This window comes from Oryctolagus cuniculus, chromosome 14 (assembly GCF_051225735.1).
Source record: "Oryctolagus cuniculus isolate XC-2025 breed Fujian yellow rabbit chromosome 14, ASM5122573v1, whole genome shotgun sequence".
Taxonomy (NCBI): Eukaryota; Metazoa; Chordata; class Mammalia; order Lagomorpha; family Leporidae; genus Oryctolagus; species Oryctolagus cuniculus.
The window spans coordinates 79,333,297-79,346,713 of NC_142880.1; the positions used below are offsets into that span (position 1 = coordinate 79,333,297).

At 41.4% G+C, this 13,417-nt stretch overlaps 1 protein-coding gene across 3 annotated transcripts in view; it reads left to right on the forward strand.

Annotated features, from left to right (window-relative positions):
• Positions 1 to 13,183, forward strand: part of RAB3C (RAB3C, member RAS oncogene family) — a 280,100-nt gene extending 266,917 nt beyond the window's left edge. For all 3 annotated transcript variants that reach the window (XM_089313184.1, XM_017344732.4, XM_002714050.6), the window contains exon 5: positions 10,220 to 13,183. In XM_089313184.1, the coding sequence (XP_089169310.1) occupies positions 10,220 to 10,407 (188 nt within the window). In that variant the 3' untranslated portion in view covers positions 10,408 to 13,183. The remainder of the gene's footprint in view (positions 1 to 10,219) is intronic.
• Positions 13,184 to 13,417: the final 234 nt, after the last annotated feature.

The window sequence follows — 13,417 nt, forward strand, 5'->3', positions numbered from 1 at the left end:
GCACATAGATTTCTGTGTCTTCTCCGGACAGAAGGATTGTGCTGAGCTACTGTTAAAAGGAGCTAAAGGAGAAGAATTTCCTAATAGTAAATTTCCTAACTGGTAAACATTGAAATGCATTACTCGGAGTGGATCAGAATCCCTAAGAACTACTTTAATGAATCCAACAGCTTTTTTTTTCTGTGATTTTTGAGTGGTGCATAGGCAGAATATAGGAAGGTAGACCTTAGGGAGGTGCAGAGATTGAGAGTATGGGCTTTCAAACCAGACTTTAGTTCTTGTCCTGGTTTACCAAATGTGTAACTCAACCACTTCTTTCAGCCATAAAAGGAACATTTGAAAAGGAACCTACTTTGTGGGACTGGGTCCCAGGATTACGAAATAAATGCAAAATGCTTAGCAGAGTACCTGTATATCTGTACATAGTATGTGCTCAATTAAAAAAAATTCCATATCCTGAGTATTACAATGAAATCTCATTAGTTTGGTCCCTGCAATTAACACTGTATTCCATTATTTGCTCAATTTCATATGTATCTCCACCAGTCAAAATAACCTGCTAACTGATGATGCATGTAAGTGGTGCTGTAAACTGAAATCCTATACAAATAAGATGTTTTTTGTTGATAATTCATAAATAGGCTGACTGGAAATTGCTTCTTTTATCATTGAAAGCCTGTTGAAATGTTAAGAAGTTACAAAGTGAATATTTAACTGATTTAAGAGAGCAAACACTTTTCAAGTTCCTAGCACCTATTTGCATATAAATAGCCACTCTGCCAATCATAAGTGATCCTTATCTCTTTATTAAAACCAACCTGCCAGAACTTTGACTTCTCAACACTTTAGCAGTTGTTAGTTTAGAGCTGAAGTGTAACAATTCTACAGTTCTTCATATTTTTCAGAAATGTGTCTTTCCTCCAGGGTGAATAGAGCTGGCTTAATTTGTTTTATATCGTAAATTCCCCACAGGGCAAGACCCAAATAATATGTGGCGTTCCATGCTTGGCAAAACCCATGTAGAAATAAAGTAGCTGAGAAAATTGCTCACAGGTGTAGTCATTTCAGAATCACGAACAAAGGAAAAAAATGATTTTCTTCCCTTCCAGTTCTCCATTCCCATTCCACCCATTTTTCCCAGCCAGTTAACAGCAATCAGTCCTTTAATTAGCCAACATCTGCTGGACACCTGCTCGTGCCAGGCACTGTGTTCAATATTTCAAGAGATATGGAGAAGCCCTTTTGGGTATGTGCAGTCTAATAGGGAAGAAAAATGCACCTAACGTGGGGCATGGGCAGGGGATGGGGAAGGCATGTTTATGGATGCAGCTTCTTTTGGAGGCGGCGAGGTTGCTCTGCATTTAGATCATGGCGTCAACAGCTCAACATGCATGTGTTACAAGTCACTGAATCGGAGACTCTAAAATGACTAAGGTGGTGAATTTTAGATTCTGTGGATTTCATACCTAGTACCAAATGGCAACTGAATTCCAAAACTAGGGTGAAAAAGGAATTGCTAGGGAGCACTTGATGCTCAGTAGAACTGAGTGGGAGCTCAGGCAGCTTCAGAAGGTTTTGAACTCAAATATCAGCAGGGGGCAAGCAGGTGGTATAAAATGTTCAATGAGTAAAGCAGCCAGGTATAAGATGCAAACACCATTTGTTTGCAGATTAAATTTATAGAAATAAATAAAAAAATTCTCATAAAAGTAATGGAATGCTTTCTCCTTTCTCTTGAAGCAAGAAGCCCTTTTCTATGTAGCTTCCAATTTCCTGCTGCTACTAGACACATGCGGGTTAAGAAATAGATGTACTAGTGCAAAGAAAACTTCCCATTGGAAAGCCAAAACACTCTGGCAAAAAAAAAAAAAAAAAAAAAAACCCTACATGAAAGATCTCTGTGAGTGAGATCCCAGTGGAAAGAACAGCTCATCAAAGAAGGAGGTACCTTTCTCTGAAGGGAGGAGAGAACCTCCACTCTGACTACGACCTTGTCTAAATATGATCAGAGTCGGTGAACTCAAAAGGCTTCCATAGCCTTGGCAACTCATGACAAGAGCCTAGGGTGATTGCTGATGCCATAAACAAGAATGTTAATTTGTTAAGTCAACAACAGGAGTCACTGTGCACTTACTCCTCATGTAGGATCTCTGTCCTTAATGTGCTGTACATTGTGATTTAATGCTATAACTAGTACTCAAACAGTATTTTTCACTTTGTGTTTCTGTATGGGTGCAAACTGTTGAAATCTTTACTTAATATATGCTAAACTGATCTTCTGTATATAAAGAGAATCGAAAATGAATCTTGATGTGAATGGAAGGGGGGAGGGAGAGGGAAAGGGGAGGGTTGCGGGTGGGAGGGAAGTTATGGGGGGGTGGTGGTGGTGAAGCCATTGTACTCCATAAGCTGTACTTTGGAAATTTATATTCATTAAATAAAAATTTAAAAAAAATAAAAAAGAAAAAAAGAAAACTTCCCATTGGAACTTGGATTTCATGTCAAAGAAAGTCGGGTGACAGGGACTGTGGCCAACGGGGGGGTGGGGGGGGAGTGCCATCAGTAGGACACCAGCCGCCTAACCAGGGGAGGCTCTCACACACCCACTGAGTAGTCCATGTTCAAAAAGAAGCCAGACATCTGAATTTAAATATTTAAAAAAGCAATTTTTAAAAATTTGATTGTCTAGCGGTCAGATGTAGCATCTAGGAAACTCCCTTGAAGGTGAAGTTCAACTGGAAATGGGGAAAAGTGGAGGTAGAGTGTTTCAAGAGAAGACCCACATGGTCAGGGCTGCAATGGGCTTGTGTGGAGTCCATTCACCATGTGGGGAGGGGGCGAGCCTGGCTGCACTGGAGGGTTTGAGATACGTGGGTGTATTTTTGTAGGGAGCATATTGGGCTGGAGGGAGTAAATAAAGGTGTCAAGCAAATGGCAGGCTGTGGCACTGGGTTTTTTTCAGCTGTGAATGATGAGCAGGACCACGTGCAACCTCTACTCCAGCTGGCTCCAGCAGCTCCTTTCTGTGTTGTTAGTGCCAAACTTGAGCTTTCCCCAATCATGAAGAGAGTTAAGCTCATGTCTCAAAGGGGAAGGGGACAGAAGAAACATTCTCTGCATGGATTAGGGTTTGTCAAAGCCATGGAATGTCCCTTGGTTAGTTTCAGAATCCTGACAGAAGCAAGAGAAAGCTCCCATGTGGTCAGGCCTGATTGAGGACCAGAACTCGGGGGCCTGAAATACTTGGCTAATTTTTTAAAATCAGCATTAGCCTTTCCTGAGCTCCTGATCTTGCTTCTCTCTGGCTTTTGTATGTTTTTTTTTTTTGGCCCTTTTTCAGGGAAGTGGGTCACATACCCTAGTCCTCCTCCCAAAGTCTACCTGCAGGCTGGACTGCAGCAGAACAAGCTAATATGACAGTTTGTCCAGCAGCTCAGCCATCCCTTCTCCTGTCCCAGTGCCAGCCACCCAGCAGAATGACCTTTCCTTGCAGCTCTGGTTCATCCAGTTCCACAGGAAAGGTGAACCAAGACATTGAAATGGAACTGCAAGTAGATCCTGGGTATAGATAACCTTCTAGTTTGGAAGGTTTGGAATAGAAGCTTAAGCACAGATTATAAATTTTTAACAATTAGTGGTGAAATGATTTATGCACTAAGATTTCTGTGGCTACTTGCCTTCTTCAAAGAAAAAAATAGCAATTGTTACTTGTCTCTCAAAGTCAAGTTTGAGGCTAATCCTCCGCCTGCAGCGCCACCACTCCGGGTTCAAGTCCTGGTTGGGGCGCCGGATTCTGACCCGGTTACTCCTCTTCCAGTCCAGCTCTCTGCTGTGGCCTGGAAAGGCAGTGAAGGATGGCCCAAGTGCTTGGGCTCTGCACCCACATAGGAGACCAGGAGGAAGCACCTGGCTCCTGGCTTTGGATCAGCGCAGAGCCCTGGCTGTAGGGGCCATTTGGGGAGTGAACCAACAGAAGGAAGACCTTTCTCTCTGTCTCTCTCTCTCTCTAACTCTGCCTGTCAAAAAAAAAAAAAAAAAAAAAAAAGTCAAGTTTGTGAGATTAGAGTGCCCCCAGTGGAATTTCTTGGGTAAGAAACAGAGCAGCAGTCCCATAGAACTCTGGAAAACAAAAGGCATTTGTTGATAGAGCAGTTGATGTATGGGAATGAGTTCACTGTGAGATTGTTTTAATGGACTGTAGAAAGTGGCAGTTAAATGCTCCCTGTTGGAATTGTGATTATTACTATTAACACAGTGTGCTCCCAAGTGGAACAGATGCTCTGTAGGGTGCTAGGACATTTCTGAGTGACAGCTTGAAGCCTGCCACCTCAGTGAGCAGCAGGCTTCTGACCTACAAGCCCTGTTTTCTGCCCTCAGCATGTATCAGTCAGAAAAAAGGTGCCAGACTTCCCTGAATTTTCTCTTGCTGTGAGGACCTCCAGGGAGCAACGGGGAGAAAACAGTCACAGCAGGCAAGGCCCAGGCCCATGCTGCATGTCAAGCAGTGTGCAGCTCACCTTCTTCAAGTCTACCAGAATGCAGGAGGACTCCCTCCTAGACAGGCAGCTGCTCTGTCTTCTCCACAGGGGTCAGACCAAAGGGGAGTGGTTGTAAACAGCTGGATGAAGGTTTCACACTGGGCTGAGGAGACCTCTTCTGATGGAGGATTCTGTCTGTCACTGGAATGGCTTCCCCAATAGCATGCATCAAAATCACCTTCCTTTTAAGGCTAATACTTCATTGTATACATACACCATATTTTGTTTATTCCTTGGAGGTCAGTGGGCACTTGGGTTGGTTCTACGTTTTGGCTACTGTGAATAACTGCTAAGAACATTAGGTGCACAGAGGCGAGTAAAGGCTAACTTTCTGTGTGCATGGAAAACCTCCTGTTAAGTAAGATGCGTATTCTGGGGACCCATCCTTCCCACTTTGATTCCAGCTCAGTATGTCTAGAGTGGGTTTTCAGGTGATTCTAGTGGAGGTGCACCTCCAGTCTTGTGGAGTTGGGATGTCTGATCCCACTCCTTGAGTACTGGAATGAAATCTGGTTTGCCCCCCTCCTCTCTGCCGCCTCTGTGGGTAACATACTCATCACAAAGGATGCAAACTGGCTTTTGTGCTCCTTCCTTTATTTCCTCAACAAGCTAACACATTCTTCCAAAGAAAATCTTGGGAAAAGCTTTGGTCCAGTCCTTAATGCCAAGTGAACCCAAAGCAAGAGGTCATATACAATTAGAGTCCATCTGTGCCTACAATAGCTTTTGGAAAGGGTAGGAGTGATGTTTCCAGGATCAGACATAAGAAAGCCTAAAGGAGAGAAGTACTGGGACACAGTGCATGGCTCATCCAACCCTGGAACAGCATTGCCTCTGCCAGAATGCAGCTAGAAAGGCACTGAGCAGAGAAGAATGAGAAAGGATGATTATTGTCTGTGCTTAGTTTAACACGTTCACTGATGAAGACACATATGTGTGCTAAAATTATTAATACCCAGTGAAGTTGGAAGGACAGGTGTCTGAGGCTGGAAGCTACGTCAGTAACCTATTTATCAGGAGATCTTTGTCAAGCTTCACAGTTGGCTTGCTGTGTGACCTTGGACTACTTATTTTCTCTTGCTAAATCACCCTTTCCTATCCAGTACATTAGAAGTGATCTGCAGCATTTGAGAAGAAAGATTGTTTCTGCAATATCACTGACTGAAGTTCTGGGCCCCTGTTGATGTTGGTGTATATGGATGCAAGGTTAAAGATTCCAGAGAGCAAGTTCATGTTGCTATGGTTGTGATTAAAATGCAGATATATTAGGGCAGGCATTCACCTAGCTGTTGAAACAGCTAGCATCCCTTATTGAACTACCTAAGTTCAAGTCCTGACTTGAACTTACCTGGCTTTATTCCTGAGTCTAGCTTCCTGCTAATGCATACCCTCTGAGGCATCAGGTGATGGTTCAAGTAGTTAAGTCCTTGCCACCCACGTGGGAGACTTGGGTCAAGTTTCCATCTCTTGGCTTCAGCCTGCCCCAACCCTAGTTGCTGCCAGCATTTGGGGGAATAAAGTGGTAGGCAGGAGATATTCTTTCCCTCTGTCTCTGTCTCTGTCTCTTCCTCTTGAAGGAAAGAAAAATACTGAGATATTAAGAGGTGAGCACCATAAAATCTAGGAAGTTAGTGGAAGAGTAAAGGCTATCACGTTTGGATTTGTGGCTATGAGTTAGATGATGAGCTTTGAACACCCACAGGTCTACACAGCTGAATGGAAGTACTGATTCACTATGATAGAAGAATCGTGGGTTGTGCAGGGAGCTCCCATCTGCCCTGACTAAAGAACTAACTGCTGAAATATTACTGATTTTGATTCTTTTTTTAACTTTTATTTAATGAATATAAATTTCCAAAGTACAGCTTATGGAGTACAATGGCTTCACCACCACCCCCTCCCATAACTTCCCTCCCACCCGCAACCCTCCCCTTTCCCACTCCCTCTCCCCTTCCATTCACATCAAGATTCATTTTCGATTCTCTTTATATACAGAAGATCAGTTCAGCATATATTAAGTAAAGATTTCAACAGTGTGCACCCACACAGAAACACAAAGTGAAAAATACTGTTTGAGTACTAGTTATAGCATTAAATCACAATGTACAGCACATTAAGGACAGAGATCCTACGTGAGGAGTAAGTGCACAGTGACTCCTGTTGTTGACTTAACAAATTGACACTCTTGTTTATGGCCTCAATAATCACCCTAGGCTCTTGTCATGAGTTGCCAGGGCTATGGAAGCCTTTTGAGTTCACCGACTCTGATCATATTTAGACAAGGTCGTAGTCAGTGTGGAAGTTCTCTCCTCCCTTCAGAGAAAGGTACCACTGATTTTGATTCTTAATGTCTCATTTTATGACAAACTATGACTAGAGTACATACTGGTCAATGAGAAGGAGTTGAATCTCTAGAATCTTTTATATATATAATTCTGTAATTAAATATAGAGATTAAGCTGTTAGATAACCATCTTGACTCTGAAGCAGCACAAGATATCAAAGAACCTTTGCAATAATTAAGAATTTTGTTCCATTTAGTTTATTGACAGTGTAGCATCTAATTAATTGCATACTAATTAATCAATTTGATTCAATTTGATGAAATATATTATGATTATTGATTTACATGGAACTTATAATTCACCTGGAACAAAATAGTAGCTTGCTTCTGCAGGTACCTGGAAAGACAGAAAAATACACAAGTCAATATTCACATTCCAGCTTTGCCATGTACTGGTCCAACAGGGAAGAAATTCAGCAAATCAGTCTGTCATTTTGTGCCTCCATTTCTTTAGCAATAAGTTGGAGGAAATAACAGCACCTACTTATGGATAAAATGAGTTAAAATGAATAAAGTGCTTTGATTAGAACCTATTATAGAGTTACCGTTGCTGTTGTTGTCGTCATCACATTTCCCAGGTGGCTTGGCACTTTTACCTGTTTTATCTACATTTTCTCTGAGCTTCATGACAACTCTATAAGCCTAAATAAGGAAAATGAGAAAATAAAAAGTGACTTACTTTTTGATGAAAGCTGTCAAATGTTGATAATGGGCCTATATCCCACATCTTTTCATGGTTCATTCCTCTCCACCACACTATGATGTCTCCTTCACAGGCATACTGAATAAATGGGTGCTATTAGAATATATTTTCCTCCCGGCCGGCGCCGCAGCTCACTAGGCTAATCCTCCACCTTGCGGCGCCAGCACACCGGGTTCTAGTCCCAGTCGGGGCGGCGCCAGATTCTGTCCTGGTTGCCCCTCTTCCAGGCCAGCTCTCTGCTGTGGCCAGGGAGTGCAGTGGAGGATGGCCCAAGTGCTTGCACCCTGCACCCCATGGGAGACAAGGATAAGTACCTGGCTCCTGCCATCGGATTGGCACGGTGCGCTGGTTGCAGCGTGCCGGCCGCGGCAGCCATTGGAGGGTGAACCAATGGCAAAGGAAGACCTTTCTCTCTGTCTCTCTCTCTCACTGTCCACTCTGCCTGTCAAAAAAAAAAAAAAAAAAAGAATATATTTTCCTCCGAGACAATGTCTCCTTAGTGGCCATGAATTCTTAGGGGTCTAAGTGAATGTCAAGAAGCTGGGGATATTCTGGCTCTTGAGACCAAATATGTTAGTGACTTCAGGTTGTACACCAGTATCACAGAGCATCTCAAATCCCCAGACTAAGTAGCTGCATTTGACAAGGACTCATGTAGGTTACCTCCTTTTCACAGTGATGTGATCTCTTTCAAGTTCATTGCCTTCCAAAAGTCACACTAATAAGTAAAAAGAGATGTTAGCAGAAGAAATGAGAGGATTGAACCGCTAAATGAAACTTTTATACCAATTTCTGGACATTTCCACCTCCGAAGACTCATCCAGGGATCTTGACTTCCACAGTAGGTTCTTGGTACCTCTTGATGTAAAGCACCCTCCCATTAGCACTGAGAAAATTCCCACTAGCATGCAAGTAGTTCTGATACCTTTTTAACTTGCCCTCCCCCAAATACGGATCAGATTATTGGAAGATGAATGCTATATCCCCATAGCCTGTACAAACATTTAGAAAGAGAGCTTTGTTAATACCAGATATACTTATCTATAGACTTAAAAAAGACAGATTGTAAAATAGCTACATAAGCATTATCCAAAGAGACAAAATTAAAGTGAGCTACAAGCTAAACATGGTTTGAAATATCCACCTCAATTTTATAGCACTTGGCTCTATTGATGTGTTTTTAACCCAAATTCTGCAGTTGTTCACTTAGATTTTAACAATAGAGTTGCTAGTGAAATTCAATCTCAGATATAGTCATCCAACCAAATAATATCATAATTAAATTAGAAATACTAACTCATGGCAGTTGCTTTTTGTTGTCTACCCCTCAGTACTGTTTAAGGAAATAAGTACTTCTAGGTTATCAGAGGGATTTTGACATGCTGCAAAATATTAGTTCGTTCTTTCTCCTTTGCCCCAGGAGCTGGAATGAAATTGCCTGATTTAATCATTCTGAGTCCATGTGGCTCCTCTGAGATAGGGCCAGATGTAACCAGAAGGATTTATAGGGTGTAAAATTCAGAATGGATTAGAAAAGCGTTTCTGTGTGCAGCCCAATACATCCTAAATCAACATCCCCTGAATGGACCAGAGCAATCTCTGGCTGGCCTAGTGGGGAGGTTGTCATGGCAACTGACTGGCAGTGGAATGTGAATGCAAACAATAGAGTGATGTGATTGTGTCTAGAGAAGCGTAGTAAGGTTGCTTCTTCCCAGGTACAGTGGCACATCAGGAGAAGGGTGAAATTGTCCCTGTATTTTGTATCTTTTCATAATTCTGGCAGCTCATTGGAAATTTGTCAAGTGTCCTTCCCACATATTGGTGAAAACAAACAAACCAAAAAGAACATTGCTACTGCTAGATAATAGAAACTATGGAAAAAGCAGCACCCAGTAGATAGGTGCAGTGTTAGAAAAAGCCCCTAGGGCTATTAGACTATCACTATTCAGAATTTTCCTAAAGCTGGTTGACATGGGTTTAAGGAATTCCTGTAACTCTTCACTGCCACCTTGTGTCCTAGCAGTTACTGAAAATTCACTAGAGGCCTACCTCAGATCCATGAAGGCAGCAGCAGGGTAGATGGAAAAAGTGAGAGCTGGAGTAAAGCAGAGTTTAGTAGTTCTCTTGGCAGCAGAAAATGCACATGAAATCTCCTAAGCCTTAAGTTAATAAGAAAAATTAGAATTATAATTTTTTGATAGACTCCAGAAATGGGAAAAGAATAAAATGGCAGTCCTAGAAAAGATTGCAAGAGGTTCCATGGGTGGACTAAGGATAGGAGGAAAGAAAGGATGGCAAAGATTGACTTGGTGTTAATGCTTCTTAAGTTGCCACTACTAACTCTTGCAAAGGTGTAGTTTTGCTAAAATTCAGGCAACCGTGCTGGTAGTATAAGTGAATTGAAAGGTAAGAATAAAATGTGAACATCATCGATTCCATTTCATAATTCTTTCATTCATGATTAAGGGATCAAGATGGCAGCGTCTGCTCGAATGGCTCCTCACGCCCATCTCTTACCCAAACCAAACCCCACGCCCGCTGCTGTCACCTCATCACCATTCAAAACCATAATCGAGTCCCATTTCATTTTAGAAAAGTGAAATGACCACCCCCTGTTTCTGTGTGTTCTTCTAGGGTTTGAGTTTTTTGAAGCAAGTGCCAAGGATAACATTAATGTCAAGCAGACCTTTGAGCGCCTTGTGGATATCATCTGTGACAAAATGTCAGAGAGCTTGGAGACAGACCCGGCCGTCACTGCCGCAAAGCAGAACACGAGACTCAAGGAAACCCCTCCTCCACCGCAGTCCACCTGTGGCTGTTAATGTCCCCCTCCCCTCCACACACACATAGGCAGCTCCAAGGGGCTCCAGTTGCCAACAAACAGCGTTTATAAATGGTCTGTTAGCCTTCATTTATACTGCCTAATAATTATTTGAAGGAAGTCTTTGATGTCAATGGCCCGTACATGCATTCAAATCTTGGGAGGTTTCCTGTGTTAATATGTGGCAAATATGTGATCTTAAATTTGTAAGGACTATTCATCTATAAACATCTGGTACTTGCATGTGACTTGTTATTTATTTGTCTTCTAGGCGCTCTTTATTTATATATTTCTTTTTCAAATTTCTTCACAGTTAAGCTACTGCTGGGGCATCACACTGTAATTTCACTACAGCTAACTTTTGTGCCATGGATTCAAATTATGTTCTTCAGTTGTCGAGATGGATGCAAAGGAATTGCTTGTGTGTACAACAAAGAGAGAATATGGAAAATGCCAGGATATTTCATTTTCTTTACTCTTAACTGAAAATCACATGAAAATTTTGCTCTTGATTAGTGACGCTCTCATGGGTTTAGTCAGTTTTCCTTGAGGAAATCTATTTTTCACTGTAACTAATAACCAAGGAGACCACTGACTATAAAGAAATGGAAATGTTGTCTTTGAATATAATAATTGATTAGAACTAGATGGAAACAGTACTTAGTTCACATTTTAAATAAGCAAATACCCTACCCCCAAGACCACTCTTTCTCCTGATTGTACCCAATTCTTGAAATATCTGAGAGCATTGAACAGACTGAGATGTAGCTACTGAATGCCAGTTATGCAACAAGCACTTTAACCAAGAATATAACTGACGGATCCCAAGACCTGAACTCCCCTTTTTCTTAATGACTTGCTACCCCCATATAATGCACACAGCACCATTGCCATCACTTTCTGAAACCATTCACCAACTCTTGGAGTAAAAGTTAGGTTGAAAAGCATGAGAGCTCCTCTTCCCATAGTATTTAGACTTACTTCCCCAGCCATTGACTTCTGCTCCAATTCCAGCTAAGTTCTGCTTAATTAGGAGATATTCAAATACTAGCTCAGTGAGTCCTAAGTTAAAGAAAAGACAATTTTCATCTTTAATATTTTTCAACTGAGATGTTCATAGTTCTTTAAAAATATTCCCACTTAGGTATGTCTCTAAACATGTTTAAGTTACACAGAAAGCACTTTGTAGCTGAGAGTGAAAGAAACATTGAGAATCCACAGCAATTTCAGAAAGAGAGGTAACCATTTAAACATTATCTCAGACTTCCTGAAGACTATATGAATAGCGAGTAAGCAACCAATCCTACCAGTTTTGCTAAACACTAGAGGGAAACTTGGAGTTGGTGTCACCACTGTGTAGTACTATTCATGGGTAGGATTTTGAGAAACATCAAGCACAAATGTTTGGCACGTAAGAAAGGACACTCCTATTAGATGGACATTCCCCTTTGTGGTGGTTGTGTTGAAGATTTTTTTCCTCTTTTCAAAAATAGAGAAAGTTCTTGTGAAAGTATTGGGTACAAGTTTATTGAGCAAGGATATTGAAAGGAAAATATTCATACATATAAGAATGTCTCTGGAGAGTAAATCCCTACAAGTCAGGGAATTAAGTCACACATAGTGTTAGCGCAAAGATGAAATTGGAAGAGAGAGAACTTGGGAGGTTTTTAGCATATTCATGTAATTTCTCACCTTCTTAGTTTAAGATCTGCTAATTGATGGTAAATTTACACTTTGGCGCCCTATGAGACAAGTCTTAGCTTAGTAAAGATAAGAAAGCATTAATGTTTTATGAGGTTTTGATATGGCAACTAGCTTCAAAATCACAGAAATTCAAGAGAAAGGAAAGAAGTGGGGAGGGGACTCACAAAAACAGGTCTGTGATAGTAGCCTGTTTGCATGACATTGTCATAATCTAAAACCTGGGCCAGAATGTAGCCATGTTAAATGGCAAAGCTAAAGTTCACTTTCACAGTCTAACATGGAGCAGTAACCTCAGAAAATCCTTCCCATCCTCCATCACTGTCCCCATCTCACACGTGCATATAGATCAGAATGCTAACTGGGATATTTCAGATGGTATTTGCAGAAGGACCTTAATATGTGTATTGTTGGCAAGAAAAAAATGAGACAGAGTATAAAAGTGAAAGGAAAGAGCTGGTTTTCGCTCTCTTGAAAACCCCTCCCTATTGAAATTAAGTGGCTTTTAGAGCACGGGGTCTTAGCCAAATGCCCACTTACACAGTGTCAAGCATCCCAAAGTTGAACCACCGTATGCCAGTCAGGAAAGAATGATGAAGCAATAGCCTGCCTACATTGCCAAGGAATATTTAAGACTTCTTATTTTCCTAGCCCCAATACAAGTGGAGTATTCCTAAATTGATTATCAGGTCTGAAACTCTCACCTTGCGTGAATTTCATTCTGAATACTTCCAGATGGTTGTCACAGAGCTCAAGAGAAGGAACACCTATGTTTCTGTTGCAAAGTACATGGAAGGAGAGACTATTCTGTAGTCCTCATCTCTTCAAGGGAACCTGGTTTTACTCAAATATGGGAAATGAAGGAACCAGCCTGGGGTTAACTGAGTATGCTTCTTCAAGCTATGTTACTTATAATTTACAGCACTATGATTTCAAGCTTTTTCAACCTCTTGGCCACTACACACACACACACACACACACACATAAACACACACTGAACCTCCATCTACCAACAGCCTAAATATCCACAGGTCATTTTTACCAATGGTCTAGCAAATATATGTAAAAAAAAACAAGACATAGTAAAAAATGTATAATTATGTTGATTTGTAATTCTTAGACACCATCTCTAGTTGTCGTTGATGCAATTAAACTAGTGTGCCAAATATGAATTTCTCTTCCTCTGCTACTCATCACCAGGCCAGTTTCCCCCCTCCAAATACTTTCAGGAGTGAATCTCTGAGTGTTCCATGCAGGTGCGTCCAAGGGCTTTGGTGCTGGTGCATTCCTTTATTTTCCCAATGCAATTG